At 35.4% G+C, this 22653-nt stretch overlaps 1 protein-coding gene across 1 annotated transcript; it reads left to right on the forward strand.

Moving 5' to 3' along the window:
- The first annotated feature begins 36 nt into the window (after positions 1-36).
- On the forward strand, positions 37-22334 carry LOC125680845 (cysteine-rich hydrophobic domain-containing protein 2-like). Its single transcript, XM_048920628.2, has 6 exons — positions 37-248; positions 7581-7635; positions 11842-11997; positions 16823-16879; positions 18340-18399; positions 19554-22334. The coding sequence occupies exons 1-6, from the start codon at positions 70-72 to the stop codon at positions 19602-19604; spliced, it is 558 nt and encodes a 185-aa protein (XP_048776585.1). The 5' UTR covers positions 37-69; the 3' UTR covers positions 19605-22334.
- The last annotated feature ends 319 nt before the right edge of the window (positions 22335-22653 follow it).

Below are 22653 nucleotides of genomic sequence, written 5' to 3' on the forward strand. Positions count from 1 at the left end.
TGAATGGATGCATATAACAGGTACAAGAAAACTCTTGTACCGGTTTATCCCCCTTGATCTTCACGCTTTATGTTTGCGTCATCAACTGAATTCCCCATCGAGAGCAAAACAACAATGGCAGACCATGATCCGTTTGACATAATATACGAAGAAGGAGACGAGGAATTGTCAGAATCTACATCTCTTCCCGACTACACAATAAATTTACCCGATCCTATAGTAATCAGAGGTGCTGGAAATGTCACAATGTAAGTATATACATTGATTTTTGTTATCATGCTTATATTGTCGGAGGTGCCTGTGAAGTATGACACTGCAGTGATTTTGACACTGGGAGTGATTGTGACAGTTTTAGCATCTGAATCACTGATTCCACTCGTAACTGGGTGTTTCGATACTTTAATGATATCGACAGGTCAGTGAAGGTATTCGGAAAGTTTCTTAGTTAGCAACGCCCTTAATATAATCTCCTTCTCACACTTCCTTTGTTTTTAAAATAGCAGGAAGGTTTGTGTAAATATACACATAGGAGGTATCGAATATTGTTTTATTTTTATGAGATACACTGCAGGTGGAAAAAAAACTAAGCCTCATGAATTTTCTCTTAATTTCTTAAAGATGTCCCAAGTGAATCATTCTGTTGTTTGCAATGTGTGTGCAGCAGGAAAGGAGAAAATGCAGTAGACTAGACCAGACCGGGATTCGAACCTGTGCCCCTTGAATCTCTGGTCAGGTGCTCTACCAACTGAGCTATCTAGCGATTGAACCTGGCTGACTGCTACATTCCTCCCTCCCTTCTCCTTTACAGTCCAGCCAAAAACACTCAACCCAGATTGTTGTTCACTATGTTTCATACATGTGAAGAAAAGTGACGAAAAGGAAGAACAAAGATTTATCATAAAAAATGGTGCAATGATATTTTAATAACAATCAATGAAAGTTCTAAAACCATTTATTTTCATGCATGTGTCATGCATAGCTGTAATCAGATGTATTATCAATCACAGAGAATGGAAATGAATTAATGTAGAATTTTTAGGTTTAACATATGGGCTAAAATACACATGTAAGAACTCGTATATTTTAAAACCAAATAAGATATTGAGTGCATCACAAGTATTGAAGGTCACAATGAGAGGTACAGACCTATGTACACTGATACAAAGCCGGGCAAAATGAATGCTTGCTGTTATTACTTTCAATTTCATCTGTTCTTTTTTCTTTAAAAGTTTGAGGTTATATATATATCAATATTTACATTTGCAACTGTTTTCTCCTACATAACACTATTACGAGCAATACGTATTTCTGGATAAATCTACTACGGGGTCAACAGAGGTCACGGCTGTGCGTATGAACATTTGTTAAAAGTAGGTAACAGGTACTACTTTTACTAAGGCAATACACATCTAGCAATCGCTCTCACTTACTACAGAAATCTATCAATAGATGAAATCAACATCACAAAATGTATTTACGGTTTTATTTATATTCCAAGCAGTGGACTTTCATCCATAATTGATAAAAGCATTTCTGTAAACAATATTTTACTATTGTATGTCTAAATTTTTGTTTGCTATGTACAACTTCACCCTGGTCATCGGTGATGCGGAATTGTACCTACTGCTAGACATTAGGCTTTAGCAAAAAGGTCATTCACAGGATGTATGGCCGATAAGTCGTCAAAGTGTATTAACTAAGACCTACACACCACACTGCTTCCGTGCCACAGCAGCCATAGGTGATTGATGTCGGTTTCCAAGTTTATGTCGGGACATCGAAGTGAGGCGTCGTTAAAAACCTATTACAGAAATTTATCGAGTCAAAAGAAGCGTTCAGTGAGCTCATGTTTGTCAACAATTACATACCCAAATCCAAACCGTCCCTTACCTTCGTGCAGTTCCACATTCTCTGCGATGTTCAGTTCTTTCCGGAGATTCATCTGAGAGCTGCGTCCTCTGTCCTGTCTATAAATGATTTGCCTACACCTGACGACTGCCCCCCCCCCCCCCCCCCCCATTTCTTCGTGTTCCTCTATCTCAGTCTTCTGTTAACTCCGTAATATCCACAGAATATCTTTTAAAGTCGGTCTTCAACGTCTTTCACTTTTCAAAAGTGAAAGCGCATCACAACTGTAAGTGTAACATTGTGCACCCCGGTTTAATTATAATTTCCCCACCCCCTAAAATTAGACATATGGAAGAATTTCCTATTATATGCTCCCGAGTTAATGTATAAGTATATGTTGATATACTTGCTTTCTAGCTTCTTAATAATTAAGACAGTTCTTCATTTTATGGAACTTTGTTTTGTGTTGTCGTCATTTTGAACATCTATGACGCTTCGTTGTGGACGTCAACAATTTGAAATGTATGGAAACGTGTTGTTAACACAATTCAGCAATGTTACCGACCTGTGTGTGCTTTAAACATTTCAACGCAAATCGTAATGTCTTTTAACTTATCCTGCATATCGTTAAATGTAAGAGGCCTAAACTCACCAAGTAAAAGAAAAACATTGTTTACATTTTTTAAAGAGAATTTTCAAGGCCACTTTGTTTATTTACAAGAAACACACACTCAACTGCACAAGATGAATCAAAATGGATAAACGAATGGAACTCGGAACCCAAATTTGGATAAGAAAGGGGGGTGTATTGAAGGAAAATCTAAATATAGAGACAATCTTATATCTTCAATAGAAGATTTAAACCTTGTAGATATATGGCGAGAACAAAATCCAAATGGTATGCTATTTACGTTTAGTCGGAAAAATCCTATAATATTATCAAGATTAGATTTTTTCTTAATTCCTGCTTTTCTTGCACCACTTTGCAAAACAAGTATTAAACCATCCATAAAAACTGATCATAGTGTAATTACTTTGAATATAAAGGGTAAAGGTTTCGAAGATAGAGGCCCCGGTTTTTGGAAATTTAATTCATCCCTATTAGAAGATGAAGAGTTTGTGTTGAAAACAAAACAAAACATTTTACAGCTAAAAGAGAAATATTTTTTTATGAATGATAAACAACTAAAATGGGACACCATAAAATGTGAACTCAGAGGGTTTATAGTAAAATTTTCAAAACTTAAAGCTCGCAAACTAAGAAAAGATGAAGAAAACATAGCTAAGGAACTTGATGATCAAAAACGAAAAATGTCGGAAGATCCTACGGAAGAAAATGTAAATAAATATAATGAAATTAAAGAAAAGTTGGAATTGATAAATGAAAATAAAACAAGAGGTATTATTCTTCGATCAAAAGCAAAGTGGTGTGAAGAAGGAGAAAAGTGTACTAAATATTTTCTCTCCTTAGAAAAAAGAAACTATAAAAATAAATACATATCTACAATAACGTCAAATAAAGGGGTTTTGGAAGGAAGAGAGAAAATATTAAAAGAAGAACAATCATTTTTTGAAAAGTTATACACATCAGATTTAGATTATTGTGACTATAAGAATTATATTGATCAATTTACTTACAATATGAATATTCAAAAACTTGAAAAAGAGGATTCCTTGTCTTGTGAAGGACCTATTACAGTTCATGAATGTGAAGCTATACTAAACACTTTTAAATGCAATAAATCGCCTGGCACTGATGGTTTCCAAATGGAATTTTATAAGTATTTTTGGAAAGAAATTTCAGAATTAATAATTGACAGCCTGAATGAAAGTATCCAAAAACACAAACTTTCCATAGATCAAAGAAAAAGCATCATAACTCTTGTACCTAAAAAAGATAAAGATAGGACTGTACTTAAAAACTGGAGACCAATATCACTTCTTAACTTTGACTACAAAATTTTATCAAAAGTACTTGCTAGAAGAATTAAAAAGTTTTTACCTCAAATTGTAGACACTGATCAAACTGGATATATAGAGAACAGATTTATTGGAGAAAACATTAGAACTATTTCTGATCTTATACACTATACAAGTCTAAAAAACATTCCTGGTTTAATTCTTTTAGTTGATTTTGAGAAGGCATTCGACACTGTAGAATGGAATTTCTTGGATAAAGTATTAGATACATTTGGGTTTGGAGAAAGTTTTAGACTCTGGGTTAAGATACTATACACAGATATCTCAAGCTGTGTTATAAACAACGGATTCTCAACCCCTTTTTTCAAAATAAGTAGAGGAGTCAGGCAAGGTTGTCCCCTTTCTCCATATCTTTTCATTCTTTGTGTTGAGTTGCTTGCAATAAGAATAAGAGAAAACAAAAATGTTCATGGAATCAGAATTGGTGAAACAGAATTTAAGATAAGTCAACTAGCAGATGACACTACCTGTTTTTTAAGTGATGAGAAATCTGGAATTGAATTACTAAACATCATTCAAAATTTTAAACATTGTTCTGGACTCAAAATTAATTTAGATAAAACAGAAGCAGTTTGGATTGGAAGTTGTAAAAATTTCAGACCAGGAATCTTACCTGTTAAGTGGTCAAAAGGTCAATTTTTTACATTAGGAATATGGTTTAGTTCAAAAGGTGAAGAAGAAATGTTAAGAAAGAATTTTAATACAAAACTAGAAGAATTGAAATTAACATTAAATTTATGGAAAATGAGGAATCTAACTCTTATTGGTAAAATCCTAATAACAAAAACACTGGCAATCCCTAAACTCATTTATCAAGCGCAAGTTCTCCCTTTCTCGTCAGAATTAATTAAAGAAGTAGAAAAAGAAATAAATGCCTTTATTTGGAATAATGAAAAGCCAAAAGTAAAAAGTACAGTAAGCAGTCAAAAAATTAGTAAAGGGGGTTTGAAAGTACCTAAATTTGATATACAGGTCAAATCATTAAGATTAGGCTGGGTAAAAAGAATTTTCACTAATATAAAATCAAAATTAAGAAGCATAATTCAATTTTACTTGCAAGATATTGAATTAAATTACTTTATTATCTCTAGAGGATGCATGAATCATTTAGACATTGATACTTTTTTGCCAAAGTTTTACAGTGATATTTTTAGTACATGGAGAGAATTCAGACATATTGTAAATGTTGAACCAGTCGTTTTTAAAGAAAGTTTATGGTTTAATGACAATATTAAAATTGACAATAAAGAGGTTTTTTGGAAGAAGTGGTATGAAAGGGGTATTTTATATATTGGAGATATTGTAGATAGAGATAAAGACTTCCTTAGCCATGAAAAATTAAGTGAAACACACAATTTAAACATATCTTTTTTTGAATACTATTGTTTAAGAAATGCAATACCCTACAGTTGGAGAAAGCATATTCGACAAAATGATAATTCTTTTATAAATAGAAATACGCTTATACTGAGTTTCAATGGTAATAGGAGTCCCATATCAAACATGACTTGTAAAGATTTTTACTGGATTTTGATGGAAAGTATAGCAGAATTACCAACATGTATACCAAAATGGGAAAATATTTTTGATTCAAAATTAACACAGCAAGAGTTAGAGAGTATTTACAAGTTACCTTTCACAATATCAATGGAAACATCATTACAATCTTTTCAATATAAATTAATTCACAGATTTTTAGCACACAACAAATTGCTGTATGCAATGAAAATTAAAACATCACCTTCTTGTATATTATGTGGAAATTTAGATACAATAGAGCACAGGTTTTACTTTTGTGAATATGTTGGTACTTATTGGAAGCATTTCCAAACTTGGTGGAATAGATTAAACATTACTTATATAAATGATATCTCTTATCAAGACATAATATTTGGATTTTATGAAGAAAAGTGTGAAAATCTGAATTATTGTATACTGCTTTCTAAATATTATATACAGTTTGTGTTTAATTCAGATACAGGGCACAGTGGTCCTTCTTTATATATTTTTTTGCAATTTTTGAGAAGAAAACTGTTTGTTAAAAAATCAATTTATTGTGGCAGAAGAAATCTTGATTATTATAACCAAGTATGGAAAAAGATAGAAGACAAAATAATTTCAATGTAAGATGTATCTTCCTTAAATGAATTAGTTATGCATATTTCATATACTAGTCTCTCTTTATCTTCAAAGTAATTGTACAATATTGCTATTAATTTTCACACAGTGTTTAACATGTTTGTTGAAATATGAAGTTGCATGTAACATCCTGTTTATATGATAATATATGTCCAAAAAGAGCCAATAAAAAAAAAAAAAAAAAAAAAAAAAATGTTACCGACCAAAAATGTAAATATAAGTAATAAGGTATCATTTTAAAATATTTATCGGGATATAAATATGGGTTGGTACATGATCAAATTCTCCATAAAGCCCTTCGGGCTTTATAGAATTTGATCACATGACCAACCCGTATTTATATCCCGATAAATATTTTAAAATGATACCTTATTTCTTAAATATCACACGATATATGCCCAGAAACATTCCGGCGCGCAAATATTTCGTCACAATCAAATTTTTATGCCATTGATTTTCAAATTTTTCGTTTTTCATCTTTTACTCAGTTAAGGTAGGTCCTTAGTCCTGGATTTTTGGGGTTTAGGTAGCATTTTTTTGTTTGGAATCAATAAATTAACATTCAGAGTAATGAAAAAAGGCAAAGCAGTTAAGGGTTTCCATATTAATTTTCATTACATACACCACTAAAGTCATATACCCCGATGTAGATTTTTATGAAATTCATTGGAAACAGTTATTTGTTGTTATTTTAATATAAAAACAACAAAATATTTTTTGAATTGAATTTATTTATCGGGAAACATGTCAATAACTGAAACACATGTCATTTTCAATATGTTCATCAAGTTTTAGATTAATATGTGGAAAAATATTGAATTAGTGTTATTCCCCAAAATGTTAAAAAACAAACAAATGTGGACGCATTTTCCTTATAGCATGGTTTACATATCATTTTTTCTGTTTATATTAGTAGAGTTACATCTGTTATAGTTATTCATGGGAAAAATCCATACCTTTCCATAATAATTTCAAATCTATAGCTTCCAGATTATGTATACCCCCATCAAAAACTGAAGTCTGGCACCATACAGCTGAGCTATTTAAATCACTCGGGATTAAAATTGTATGTAATTTCATGAAAAAACACAGATAATGATTCCTTATCACCTTGGTAAAATGTTTGTCAAAAATAAAGGAAATATATCGCATTATGGACTTGATAAATAATTGAATGAAAACAGAGTTATTGTCCTTGGATTCAATATTTTGAAACATATAATTGACTATTCAAATATAACTAAGAATTTTGAAATATTTTATGGGTAACAAGATTTTTTACAATAACTATTGAAAAAGATTCCAACAAAATTTATGTTCCTATCATTAAATTATTGACTTTGCAAAATCCTATGACGTCACACGAGTGTGGAACTACGTTAAACCAATAAAGAAATAGTTAAAAATAAAACTTGTTAGTTTCTAAATGAAACTGAAAGTATATATAATAAAAAGGTAAGCTCAGTCCGTCTACACGCCAAAAACCTTGGTCGTCATATCTTCCCATACAAAGTCTATAACCTAAATGTTCACATCATTGTCCAATTATGAAATCATATCTCTGTGTATTGTACGTGTATAACACTGAACTTTCTTTTCTCTCTTTTTTTAAGATTTGGTCTCAGCAATCGATTTGACACAGAATTTCCTTGTGGTTTGGCTGCAAAGGTACATGTACATACACATTATTACTGTTAACATAAGCATGTCACATTAACTCATCAGGGCAAAAGGGTTTTCTGGATGTCTGACCCAAACATCTTGTCAAATGAGATCACGCCCCCTTTTTCTGGATGTCCATCTGAAGCAGCACCTTTTCCTGATATCTGTTTGATATGTTTTGTCATCACAATTAACGCCTATCATCCAGATATCAGATTGTCATTACAACACCTATCATCCAGATATCAGATTGTCATCACAACACCTATCTTCCAGATATCAGATTGTCATCACAACTCATATCATCCAGATATCAGATTGTCATCACAATTAACGCCTATCATCCAGATATCAGATTGTCATTACAACACCTATCATCCAGATATCAGATTGTCATCACAACACCTATCATCCAGATATCAGATTGTCATCACAACTCATATCATCCAGATATCAGATTGTCATCACAATTAACACCTATCATCCAGATATCAGATTGTCATCACAACACCTATCATCCAGATATCAGATTGTCATCACAACACCTATCATCCAGATATCAGATTGTCATCACAACTCCTATCATCCAGATATCAGATTGTCATCACAATTAATGCCTATCATCCAGATATCAGATTGTCATTACAACACCTATCATCCAGATATCAGATTGTCATCACAACACCTATCATCCAGATATCAGATTGTCATCACAACTCATATCATCCAGATATCATATTGTCATCACAACTCATATCATCCAGATATCAGATTGTCATCACAATTAATGCCTATCATCCAGATATCAGATTGTCATTACAACACCTATCATCCAGATATCAGATTGTCATCACAACTCATATCATCCAGATATCAGATTGTCATTACAACACCTATCATCCAGATATCAGATTGTCATCACAACTCAAATCATCCAGATATCAGATTGTCATCACAACTCCTATCATCCAGATATCAGATTGTCATCACAACTCCTATCATCCAGATATCAGATTGTCATCACAACACATATCATCCAGATATCAGATTGTCATTACAACACATATCATACTCATATTATCCAGATATCAGATGACTATTTGAAACTTCTTGTACTCACAACTCTTCTTAAATATTTGAATGAATTCCATCGAATATTTGTCAGAATAAAGAGTAGCAAGTACAGATATTGAACTCAATTTCAGAATCTTAAAGCAATATCATCAGAATTTCTCTTAAACAATTATTATGGATATCAGTGAAAGTAAGGCCAATTCAGCTTAATTAGTAGATTATCATCCAGGGTCAGCAAAGAGTATGGGGCGGGTGGGAGGATTTAATTTTTTAATTTTTATTTTCTGAGAAAAATATTAAAGACAAACGATTTTTTTTTCAACAGATGCACATCATTTAATGCCAGGTGGATATCAATCTATGCTATTTTCATAGATGAATTATAGGTTAAGTTTTAATTTCAAATAGAAATATACCTAACTTCTTCAAGATTTACACCAGTAAGAATGCGAGAAATTAAGAAAACCATATAGATCTATTTTCTTCACGTGGCTTTTCACGTTACTATACCGGAAATGTAAACAAGAAGTGTAAAAACCGGAGTTGGACATGAAAATATTCCGGAAATTGCAAGTTTCGCAAAATAAAAAAAATCAGGGCGGGTCAATTTTTGAGGGGCGGGCGGGGATGATAATCTATCAATTAAGTTGAATTGGCCTAAAATATGATCTAATTTCCCAGAATTCGAAAGATTTCTGTTGAACACTTATGATTTTGTGTTTATTACTGTAACTGGTTGAACATTCTGAAAATTGAAGTACAGTCTGTGAGCATTTCCTTCTGATCAATAGAGAAGATTATAGACACAGGGATAGTCATGACATATACGGTATATATTTAACAGTTTAATGGATATATAATACGTGACAAGGCCCATAGTCCAGTCGAAAAAAATATACATTACATTAAAAAGACTGAAGAGAATTGTTTGAATTGAAATTTTTAATAAAATGAGTTTATTCTGAATAATGATTTATATCTAATGTATGAGTATATGAGAGTAAATAAATATTTAGATTTTGATCGTAGTTTGGTGACAACTTCCTGGTAAAAGTGAAGGGTTTTGAATGCAAGTGTTTATGAAATGTGATGATTGTATCACCATGTACATGTAACCTGCCCATTTTACTCCTAAAAATCTGGGTCAGTTGTAGTATATGTATATAAAGTCATGGTTAGTAACTACAAGGGTCATGAAAAAATGTACAAGTATTATTTTAGATTGCAGAACTGTGTAAAATTGGATAGACTTTGTTTATTTTCCTAAGAACTACAGTGTTTGTTCTACTTTTAGTATTATCAATATGCATCTTGGTAACTACCTCGAGGTTGTAATTTTAGTAGTGGACACCAATACGCCGGTTTCGAGATATGTCCGAGTTATTTCCCTTTGGAGAACTCTTGTACTTAGTAAGGTGCAAAGCAACTTGTTTACACGCGGGAGTGGGACAGATATTCATCACTGCATAAGTGAATCTGCTCAGTAAGTTTATCACACGCAGTTTCATCCCCCAATTTCGACTGATACATAAACTAAGTAAATGATAAGTATTCAAGAAGTAATTAAATACTTAGAATTCTTATTATATCACGTTATTTTGTTGCTCCTAGCTATCATATCCAGGACATTGCTTGGATATATAGCATTGTATTTATATTTCCACTTTAGTAAAACATTTCTTTTGATAGTATTTTATATTTCCTACATCAAGTATTTAAAAAGAAGTCGGTTTTTATACATTTGATCGTCTTTCTCACTGACTGTAGTACCACTCTGTCCCACCTAAGCATTCAAAGTTCCACTAAATGCACTTCCTACACAAGAGAGCTCTAATCTCGAAACTGGCGTATTCATATAGTCCATGATTTTTCTAAAGATGATTCATCACTGTACAAAAATGAAGCATTTCCTTGTCAATTGTCTCTGCTAGCAATGGTCCGGTAGAGTGAAGCATTTCCTTCTCAATTGTCTCTGCTAGCAATGGTCTGGTAGAATGAAGCATTTCCTTGTCAATTGTCTCTGCTAGCAATGGTCCGGTAAAGTGAAGCATTTCCTTGTCAATTGTCTCTGCTAGCAATGGTCCGGTAGAGTGAAGCATTTCCTTGTCAATTGTCTCTGCTAGCAATGGTCCGGTAGAGTGAAGCATTTCCTTGTCAATTGTCTCTGCTAGCAATGGTCCGGTAGAGTGAAGCATTTCCTTCTCAATTGTCTCTGCTAGCAATGGTCCGGTAGAGTGAAGCATTTCCTTGTCAATTGTCTCTGCTAGCAATGGTCCGGTAGAATGAAGCATTTCCTTGTCAATTGTCTCTGCTAGCAATGGTCCGGTAGAATGAAGCATTTCCTTGTCAATTGTCTCTGCTAGCAATGGTCCGGTAGAATGAAGCATTTCCTTGTCAATTGTCTCTGCTAGCAATGGTCCGGTAGAGTGAAGCATTTCCTTGTCAATTGTCTCTGCTAGCAATGGTCCAGTAGAGTGAAGCATTTCCTTGTCAATTGTCTCTGCTAGCAATGGTCCGGTAGAATGAAGCATTTCCTTGTCAATTGTCTCTGCTAGCAATGGTCCGGTAGAATGAAGCATTTCCTTGTCAATTGTCTCTGCTAGCAATGGTCCGGAAGAATGAAGCATTTCCTTGTCAATTGTCTCTGCTAGCAATTGTCCAGTAGAGTGAAGCATTTCCTTGTCAATTGTCTCTGCTAGCAATGGTCCGGTAGAGTGAAGATTTTCCTTGTCAATTGCCTCTGCTAGCAATGGTCCAGTAAAGTGAAGATTTTCCTTGTCAATTGCCTTTGCTAGCAATGGTCCGGTAAAGTGAAGCATTTCCTTGTCAATTGTCTCTGCTAGCAATGGTCTGGTAAAGTGAAGCATTTCCTTGTCAATTGTCTCTGCTAGCAATGGTCCGGTAAAGTGAAGATTTTCCTTGTCAATTGTCTGTGCTAACAATGGTCAGGTAAAGTGAAGATTTTCCTTGTCAATTATCTCAGCTAGCAATGGTCAGGTAGAGGCGTGGTGTTTTAGAAAGCTTAAGTCTGATATATCTAATGCATTGCAACATCTTCACAACAATCAAAGTTATGATGATCAGTACTTTTGTTTCTTACTCCTTATTTTCCCTGATGAATTGTCATTTGAATTACAGGTAGCCCCCGAGGAGTACAAGGCTACGATATGTCGACTGAACAGCATGCTGAAGAAGGCGCTGCCAGTCAACATTAAGTGGCTCTTCTGTGGCTGTATATGTTGTTGCTGTACCTTAGGTTGCTCCATGTGGCCTGTTGTCTGTCTCAGTAAAAGGGTAATTATTATTTCGTCTCAGTAATTATTATGTTGTTTGTCTCAGTAATAAATCTTTTATCTGACTCAGTAATTATAATGTCATCCCAGTAATTATTTTGTTGTCTCAGTAATTATTCTGTTGTCTGTCTCAGTAATTAATCTTTTATCTGTGTCATTAATTATTCTATTATCTCAGTAATAATTTTGTTGTCTCAGTAATTTTTATGGTATCTCAGTAATTATTCTCTTGTCTCAGTGAATAATCTGTTGTCTGTCTCAGTAATTATTATGTTGTCTGTTTCATTAACTATTCTGTTGTCTGTTGGTAAAAGAATTATTCTGTCAGAGAGAGAGAGAGAGAGAGTCTGCAAGGTCAAATCTTAACTTTATGTCTAAGTGAGAGGGTCATGGATGAAAGACACAGGTAAAATTTGTCACATCTGGACATAATGATCAGGATTAGTGTTTCACACAAATAAATTCTAATTGTAAATGATGCAAGTACAATGATTAATGATATTACAGTTGTTATAGGAGTGGGGTATTACAGTGGCTGTAGGAGTGGGGTATTACAGTGGCTGTAGGAGTGGGGTATTACAGTTGTTATAGGAGTGGGGTATTACAGTGATTGTAGGAGTGGGGTATTACAGTGGCTGTAGGAGTGGGGTATTACAGTGATTGTAGGAGTGGGGTATTACAGTTGTTATAGGAGTGGGGTATTACAGTTGATATAGGAGTGGGGTATTACAGTGGCTCTTGGAGTGGGGTATTACAGTGGCTATAGGAGTGGGGTATTACAGTTGTTATAGGAGTGGGGTATTACAGTTGATATAGGAGTGGGGTATTACAGTAGCTGTAGGAGTGGGATATTACAGTAGCTGTAGGAGTGGGGTATTACAGTGGCTGTAGGAGTGGGGTATTACAGTGGCTATAGGAGTGGGGTATTACAGTGGCTGTAGGAGTGGGGTATTACAGTGGCTGTAGGAGTGGGGTATTACAGTAGCTGTAGGAGTGGGGTATTACAGTGGCTGTAGGAGTGGGGTATTACAGTGGCTGTAGGAGTGGGGTATTACAGTGATTGTAGGAGAGGAATATTACAGTGATTGTAGGAGTGGGGTATTACAGTGATTGTAGGAGTGGGATATTACAGTAGCTGTAGGAGTGGGGTATTACAGTGGCTGTAGGAGTGGGGTATTACAGTGGCTGTAGGAGTGGGGTATTACAGTGATTGTAGGAGTGGGGAATTACAGTGATTGTAGGAGTGGGATATTACAGTGATTGTAGGAGTGGGGTATTACAGTGATTGTAGGAGTGGGGTATTACAGTAGCTGTAGGAGTGGGATATTACAGTAGCTGTAGGAGTGGGGTATTACAGTGGCTGTAGGAGTGGGGTATTACAGTAGCTGTAGGAGTGGGGTATTACAGTGGCTGTAGGAGTGGGGTATTACAGTGGCTGTAGGAGTGGGGTATTACAGTGATTGTAGGAGTGGGGTATTACAGTTGTTATAGGAGTGGGGTATTACAGTGATTGTAGGAGTGGGGTATTACAGTTGTTATAGGAGTGGGGTATTACAGTTGATATAGGAGTGGGGTATTACAGTAGCTGTAGGAGTGGGATATTACAGTAGCTGTAGGAGTGGGGTATTACAGTGGCTGTAGGAGTGGGGTATTACAGTAGCTGTAGGAGTGGGGTATTACAGTGATTATAGGAGTGGGGTATTACAGTGATTGTAGGAGTGGGGTATTACAGTGGCTGTAGGAGTGGGGTATTACAGTGGCTGTAGGAGTGGGGTATTACAGTGGCTGAAGGAGTGGGGTATTACAGTGGCTGAAGGAGTGGGGTATTACAGTGATTGTAGGAGTGGGGTATTACAGTGATTGTAGGAGTGGGGTATTACAGTGGCTGTAGGAGTGGGGTATTACAGTGATTGTAGGAGTGGGGTATTACAGTTGTTATAGGAGTGGGGTATTACAGTGATTGTAGGAGTGGGGTATTGCAGTTGTTATAGGAGTGGGGTATTACAGTAGCTGTAGGAGTGGGGTATTACAGTGGCTGTAGGAGTGAGGTATTACAGTGGCTGTAGGAGTTGGGCATTACAGTGGCTGTAGGAGTGGGGTATTACAATTGTTATAGGAGTGGGGTATTACAATTGCTGTAGGAGTGGGGTATTACAGTGGCTATAGGAGTGGGGTATTACAGTTGATATAGGAGTGGGGTATTACAGTAGCTGTAGGAGTGGGATATTACAGTGGCTGTAGGAGTGGGGTATTACAGTAGCTGTAGGAGTGGGGTATTACAGTGGCTGTAGGAGTTGGGCATTACAGTGGCTGAAGGAGTGGGGTATTACAGTGGCTGTAGGAGTGGGGCATTACAGTGGCTGAAGGAGTGGGGTATTACAGTGGCTGAAGGAGTGGGGTATTACAGTGGCTGAAGGAGTGGGGTATTACAGTGGCTGTAGGAGTGGGGTATTACAGTGGCTGTAGGAGTGGGGTATTACAGTGATTGTAGGAGTGGGGTATTACAATTGTTATAGGAGTGGGGTATTACAGTGGCTGTAGGAGTGGGGCATTACAGTGGCTGTAGGAGTGGGGTATTACAGTTGTTATAGGAGTGGGGTATTACAGTGGCTGTAGGAGTGGGGTATTACAGTGGCTGTAGGAGTTGGGCATTACAGTGGCTGTAGGAGTGGGGTATTACAATTGTTATAGGAGTGGGGTATTACAATTGCTGTAGGAGTGGGGTATTACAGTGGCTGTAGGAGTGGGATATTACAGTAGCTGTAGGAGTGGGGCGTTACAGTGGCTGTAGGAGTGGGGTATTACAGTGGCTGAAGGAGTGGGGTATTACAGTGGCTGTAGGAGTGGGGCATTACAGTGGCTGAAGGAGTGGGGTATTACAGTGGCTGAAGGAGTGGGGTATTACAGTTGTTATAGGAGTGGGGTATTACAGTGGCTGAAGGAGTGGGGTATTACAGTGGCTGTAGGAGTGGGGTATTACAGTGGCTGTAGGAGTGGGGTATTACTGTAGCTGTAGGAGTGGGGTATTACAGTGGCTGTAGGAGTTGGGCATTACAGTGGCTGAAGGAGTGGGGTATTACAGTGGCTGTAGGAGTGGGGCATTACAGTGGCTGAAGGAGTGGGGTATTACAGTGGCTGAAGGAGTGGGGTATTACAGTGGCTGTAGGAGTGGGGTATTACAGTGGCTGTAGGAGTGGGGTATTACAGTGGCTGTAGGAGTGGGGTATTACAGTAGCTGTAGGAGTGGGGTATTACAGCGGCTATACAGTGATTTTTTTTTGGGCCAAAATGCCACCGATATTCGGCTGTTTCCCCTCACTAAAATTAGCTATTTTTTCCCAATTATATATATATATATATTTCCCAATTTCAAATCTAGGGAAATTAGGCCATTTAAAAAAAGGTTACCGTATATTGCTGACAAAGAGTAAATACGTTTTTTTCTTCAGTTTTATTCTCCAAACCACTGCACATGCAAAAGGTTTTGTAAAGAATATGTAAAACAATAGAGGCATCCATATAAGCAGATATGCAGCGAAGTATAGATAGTTTCCAGATACACATTAAGCCATATTGTTGACAATATAGTTTGACCGCCATTGTATGTAGGGTCAGGCTAATAACAGGAAGTGGCCAACAGTATAGGGTTTTACTAAAATCCGAAAAATACAAAAAGGAGAGACATTCTGAAAACTTGATTATTAATATAATATTTACAAGATTATGGGTACAAATGCTGGTGAATTGATAATTTATTATTTTCTTTATGAAATTAGACTATAAGTATTTCTTAGGAAAAGTAAATAATATCTATGCAAGGTGTGACTTCCAATACATATTTAATGTTAAATAATGATTTATTTTATGATTTTAAATCAGATCTGAAATAAACCTCAAACAAAAAAATTGTTATTTGATTATTTTATGCATCTTTACCATTTTAATTTACTATGAATGATTTTTCCCAATTTGAGGAAAATGTCGCTAATTTTTCTCAATTCAAAAGGAGGGGTGGTAGTTTGAAAAATCAAAAAAAAAATCACTGCTATAGGAGTGGGGTATTACAGTGGCTGTAGGAGTGGGGTATTACAGTAGCTGTAGGAGTGGGGTATTACAGTGGCTATAGGAGTGGGGTATTACAGTGATTGTAGGAGTGGGGTATTACAGTGATTGTAGGAGTGGGGTATTACAGTGGCTATAGGAGTGGGGTATTACAGTGATTGTAGGAGTGGGGTATTACAGTGATTGTAGGAGTGGGGTATTACAGTGGCTATAGGAGTAGGGTATTACAGTGATTGTAGGAGTGGGGTATTACAGTTGTTATAGGAGTGGGGTATTACAGTGATTGTAGGAGTGGGGTATTACAGTTGTTATAGGAGTGGGGTATTACAGTGGCTGTAGGAGTGGGGTATTACAGTTGTTATAGGAGTGGGGTATTACAGTGATTGTAGGAGTGGGGTATTACAGTTGTTATAGGAGTGGGGTATTACAGTGATTGTAGGAGTGGGGTATTACAGTTGTTATAGGAGTGGGGTATTACAGTGGCTGTAGGAGTGGGGTATTACAGTGATTGTAGGAGTGGGATATTACAGTGATTGTAGGAGTGGGGTATTACAGTGGCTCTAGGAGTGGGGTATTACAGTAGCTGTAGGAGTGGGGTATTACAGTGGCTCTTAGAGTGGGGTATTACAGTAGCTGTAGGAGTGGGGTATTACAGTGGCTCTAGGAGTGGGGTTTACAGTTGCTGTAGGAGTGGGGTTAATGAAAACTTATGCAGAATCCTATATGATGCTTTTTGCTTTCATTGAGGAAAATTTCTTTTTCAGACAAAACATGCCATAGAAAAAATTTTAGATTGGGAAAATACCCATTTATATCAAAAGGTGAGTAAAATCTACTGGATAAAAACATGAATAACCTTCTCCACTTACTTCATTCGTATAATGATTCATTCTAACATCTTCTCGAATCTGTACAATGTCAATAATGATTCATTCTAACATCTTCTCCAGTCTGTACAATGTCAATAATGATTCCTTCTAACATCTTCTCCAGTCTGTACAATGTCAAGGTCATAACCTTACCCATTTACTTTATTGTTATAATGATTCACTCCAACGTCTTCCCAAGACTTAAGCCTGAATGCATATCTCATGACTGTCCATTAACTATACATCACATTCTTTTAGAATGTAGATGTAGTGATTTTACACCCACACGACTTTTTAATAATGTGCAATCAATGACAGAACTTTTTACAAATATAGACAATCATTACATTATGCAATATTTACAAGAATGCAATTTTTACAGCAAAATTTTAAAACTTTTATGATACAACTATTTGTATACATGAATTGATTTTTGACCAGTTCATGTATTTTTTATTTTTTATGTCAGTCGGATAGGACATTAAAGGGTGCCCTGTGTCAAGGATCAAAACCCCCTTGGCATGCAAAAGATCGTTTCCCTGATGTTTGAAAAAGAGTAGGCTCACTGGGAGCCGTCAGGAAACTCAAACACTCACAACCAAACATATTTCAATTAATTAACCGCCGTATAATGGCTGAAATATTTCCAAAATGGCGTAAAACGTTAATCAATCTTCTCCAGTCTGTACAAGGTCATAACCTTGTCCACTTACTTCATTCTTATAATGATTCACTCCAACGTCTTTTCCAATCTGTACGACATCGAGGTCCTGAAAAGGAGAATCTGCTGATTCTACTGTCAAAGATTGAACCTGCCCTGGGTTTCTGGAAGTAAACTTAAGTTGAAGCTTGGACTCAAGTCTGAGATGTTATTAAAATTTTGGCTGTTCAAACAAAAGAAAACTTGAACTTAAGTCTGAGATTTTTTTTGAGAAATCCCAGCCAGATCATTTTAAACTGAATGGATAGACGAAACAAAATCTCTTGCAATCTCATTGGTCAGCAAATTAAAAACAGTTAGTGATGGCCAAAGTTTGATACTAACACTGAACTATGTCAACTCTGTAGCAATATGTCAGAGAAGTTTGTTTAGCCTTATTCTGTATTGAAAATCCTGTATATGTTTTACTTCTCGCTCATTAAGACTGCTGACTGTTCCATTGATGATTTAGCTATGTTGATAAGTAATATTGTTTGGACTCTATTGTTCTATGCTGATTGCTGCAATCTGAACTATACACTAGTAGCATAGTAATGCAATCTGTCTAAAGCCTGACCCTCTGTGTGGTATAGAGAGATAGTCTGCCTTAAGTCAGATTGGTAGTAATGCACAGTTTTTATTGATTCAGAAAGTAAATAGGAAGCAAACATGTATATTATTAAAGATAATTATATATTGCATGTACTTGTAGCTGGGACTCCATTGGAGGCTAAGTAAACAACGCTGTGATTCCAGTAGTATGATGGAATATGTAAGTACAGCAACTGCTTTCATATTCATGTAATATCAGGGTTGGGCGGTTAAAACCGCCCCCGGTTTTAACCAACGGTTTTAACCGTCCCGGTCAATACTCCCTAAGTGGTCAATACTGGTCAATTGAGATTTAAACTGTCCATTTTCCTATTTTTGTATATTTTTTGCAAAGATAAATTAAGCCTTTTCATTATGATATATGAATCAGTTGGTTATCAATAATTTTCATTATATAATTAGATGTAATTTCATAAGTTTAATATATTTGGTTTGCTGAAACTGTGACCATAATATCTTCAGAACTATAAAAGAGGGTCACATATAGCATAACTAGACAATAGGATCTTCTTATACATGTACCTGGACAGATTAAGAATAACAGGACATTAAATAAACACTGTGATTTAATATGAATTGATGAACTGATGCTGTAGATAAACAATGTGTTGCAATGTACAGAGCAGGAGATGTACCTGAGCACAGGAAACAGAGTTGACGGTTGTTAATTAGCATACTCTGGGACCAGAGAGGACCAGTGTACATGTTATTGTTATGAAAACATCACCAACACACCCCCTAAAATGTTTATTTAACAGTTAAATGAAGATTTGAAACAATAGGTAGTTCTTGATAAACTAAAGAATTTGAACAGGAATAGAAAACACTTCCCCCATCATACTATCTATGGCTTCAACAAAACATTTTGGAATTTCTATGATATTGTTGAGGACAACAAGACCACAGCAAGATGTAAAGACTGCAATGCTGTTGTCAGTGCCACGAAACAGTTTTTAATTTTTACAATAAACTTTTATATCTTCCCCTATTTAATTGAGTCATTTACATTATTTATTTAATATTATGACTTGCAAGTATATTATAAACTGATAGTGCATGTTATGAATTACAGTATTTACCATAATGGCCACTGAAACATTTAAAATGACCAACAACACAGACTATAATGACCAAACAATTTTCAATCAACCAGTATTGACCACTATTGACCAGTATTGACCGGTTTTAACCAGTATTGACCACCGGCCCGGTCAATACTCATATTGACCACTTTTTAGTCAACCCTGTGTAATATAATTAAAATCTTCAGAATAATGAACTCACAGAACTTACTATAATGTGTTGCCTTTGTAGGTCCTCTTAATAGAATTTATCCCCAAGGTTCCTATATTCCGACCAGACTGACCGAGAGAAGACTGACCAGACTGAGAGAGAGAGAAGTGAAACTACAAAGTGAATAGTCTGTCTCCTACAACCTACAGCTTTGCCATATTGTCAGAACAAGCGATTTGTTTTCTGCTGACCAGATTGTTAGAGTAGAGAAGTCAGACTGATTGACACACAGTTCCACTGTGACTGGGATTCACCATCGTGGTTCACTTTTCTAAGATAAGCAATAGAAAAACGAGCAATGCAAATGTGTGGATGATATTTTTGTGATAACCTGAATGCATCAGATATATGTGGGATTTTTTTCTGCAATGCATTTTTCATGCTTTTTTTGAAAACTTTATTCATGTTACATAATTGAGAGCTTGATGTAATCGGAGTTGATTTCAGGAACACTGCCACGGTACTGTCCACATAATGGCATCCTAGCATAGTGTAAGCCAGATGAATTTAATTGTATTATGGTAGTTTCTTTGGCAAAGTAATTGATATATGAATACAAGAGTTTTGGTTGATACGAACCCCCCACCCTCCCTTAGACTGATTTATGTACTCCCATCAATATCTATTAAGATTAATAAGTGTAAATTTTTATTGATATTATGTATAAAACAGAATCAGTTTCATTAAAAATATATTGGTTGGCCATTTGAAGCAAAATTTAGATATTAAGTGAGGAAGTTAGGTGAAGCAGAATACTTATGTAGTAACTATTGCTTGTAATGTATTGTTATTGTATCATAAAACTTCACATAGTATATATTCACCACATGCTGTGCCTCAGGATTTCATAGGAATTCATTACTAACAATGCACTCAAATTATATTGAATTCCAATTTCTGAGTAGTGTGGAATTTGAACAGTGCTATTTCTGAAAAGCAATAACCAAAATGTGAATTTTATCTGTATGGACAATGGTGTTTTGAGTTGTGCTTGACTTTTTATAATTTTTGAAATCTTGTTATTGGTACTCCACGTTTCTACAGGCAATAGTTAACCATGCAGTTCAGATTATTGTGACAAATACTGTTAAGGTCCATGATATCTCTCTAGAGTTGCTCTTTCTAGAGGTTTTACAAAAGTTTTGGGGTAAAATTACCAATTTGAAATACCCTATGTATGTACCCTCGTGCAAATCTACTCCATAAAGTATGAGAATACGTGCACTGCTGTGTGAATCTTGCACTAACGTTTCCGTAAGTTAAGAGTTATGGTTAGCCTGTCAGGACTGTGACGATTACTCTTTAAAACATGCTGCATTGTACATATATCGTGAAGCAGTGATAAATACACTGTAACTAATCTCCAGAAACCTGTCTATACAAGCACAAACCAGTCTATACAAGAGGATTATAATGATGTCATAGGAGATATCATAATTTACAGTTGAAGTTAAAAACTTTCATGGTGTGACCAAACGAACATTCCATGACAATGTAAATATTTTATAATTTAGAATTTAAGTGAGTCATGCTTGCATAGCTTAATTCTCCATATTTTAAATCCATATTCCAGTGTTAAAAGGCTTCTAGTGACTTCTGTTATAAAAGTACAAGTGATAACATACAACAAGATGATTTAAGGTCCATCGTTTTGTGGGTTACTTATGAGTGCCAGTATTTCTCCATTTTATCCACAGAATGATTTAAATCTGATATACCAGTAGTTTAAATATAAAAACAGAGACCACATTCCACAAAGTCATGTATATATTTTCTTCACTTCATTGATGATCGGAAAATGACCTCCATTAACACACTGGTTCATTGTTTCTCGCCTTGAAATATCCTTTATGCAGTGGAGCAATTCTAATTCAAGAACATGTATCATATGTTTATTGCTACATATCAATACTCATTAATATCTTTTAAAGATTGTGATGAAAATTTCTAGAAGAGGAAGATAAAATGGAGGTAATTTATAGTTGTGTAATTTGAAAAAGAAATATTAATTTTCCTAACTTTCATTATTTTCTCTCTCTCCTCTTCTTTATTTTGGTATTTGATATGAACATTCCACGGGAATCCTATACAATGCACAGCAATAAACGTGAACATTTATGAAATAATAGAAATTTATGTCCGACTAGTCTTGCTTTTTATCCAGTCAACAAAATCTGAGAATTTTATTGGTACGAAATTATCACACTTGAGAATTTTACCACAAAAGAGGCAGTCATAGATTATATTAAAGTAGATGTTACATTGGTGGTTAAATAATTAGTAAATGACAAAAATATTACATATACAATGATAAAGTTGATGTTTCATTAAAAGTTGAATAATTATTTGAAAACGAAGACTGGCATGCATATAGAATAACGAAGTGGATATTACTTTAACAGTCCAGTACCTACGTGTAGTTGAAGAAATCACTTGGAATAAGTTTAATGTACTTTTATAGTTGAATAATTACTAGTTAAAACCATAGATGAGCTACCTCAGATCGTTACAGACAAACTAGATTGTTGTGCCTGCATGTGACACTGATGTGTGCTTGAAGTTGATTTTGAAAGCAAGTCATCTTCATTCCTTTGTAGCTGTGCTGCAAATATATGTACTCTGTCATGCATTTCTTTTTCATGTTTGAGTGTGTGTAAAAGAGACTGTGTGTAAGAGAGAGAGAGAGAGGGTGTGTGTGTTAGAGAGATGGAAGGAGAGTAAAAATGGTGTTGCATAAATTTCTCATGCAGTGAATCATTGTATTGTATAATTCAGTTTGATTAAAGCGATGGATTCTTTTAATTATATGTTATTTATGGACATTGAAGGTGGTCTGTTTAATTTGTCTGACAGGCTGCAGCTGGAAGCTGTCACGATGTTGACTGATGACAGTGATACTAAGAAGTGCCATTCTAGTTCAAAGATAGGGATATAGAGTAAAGCCATTGGGCATAAGTTTCTCAAAACTTAAAATAAGAGAGTGTAAATGAAAATTTGAAGGTATATAGAAAAAGAAATCAATTTGTAGTAGTTAGGGCTATATTAGCCATGGATATCGGCATGGTTAGCTCAGTGATTAGAGCACCTGTAGTAATTCAGGGGTCCCGGGTTCTATACTTGG

Source organism: Ostrea edulis, chromosome 2, assembly GCF_947568905.1.
Source record: "Ostrea edulis chromosome 2, xbOstEdul1.1, whole genome shotgun sequence".
NCBI lineage: Eukaryota > Metazoa > Mollusca > Bivalvia > Ostreida > Ostreidae > Ostrea > Ostrea edulis.

What these genes read in the sequence shown, in the direction of transcription:
- LOC125680845 (XM_048920628.2), top strand. Translation starts at nt 70, where the DNA reads ATGTTTGCGTCATCAACTGAATTCCCCATCGAGAGCAAAACAACAATG. An exon ending in CTTGTGGTTTGGCTGCAAAG is followed by an intron (nt 7,636 to 11,841) that starts GTACATGTACAT and finishes TTTGAATTACAG; the next exon opens with GTAGCCCCCGAGGAGTACAA. An exon ending in CCAGTAGTATGATGGAATAT is followed by an intron (nt 18,400 to 19,553) that starts GTAAGTACAGCA and finishes TTGCCTTTGTAG; the next exon opens with GTCCTCTTAATAGAATTTAT.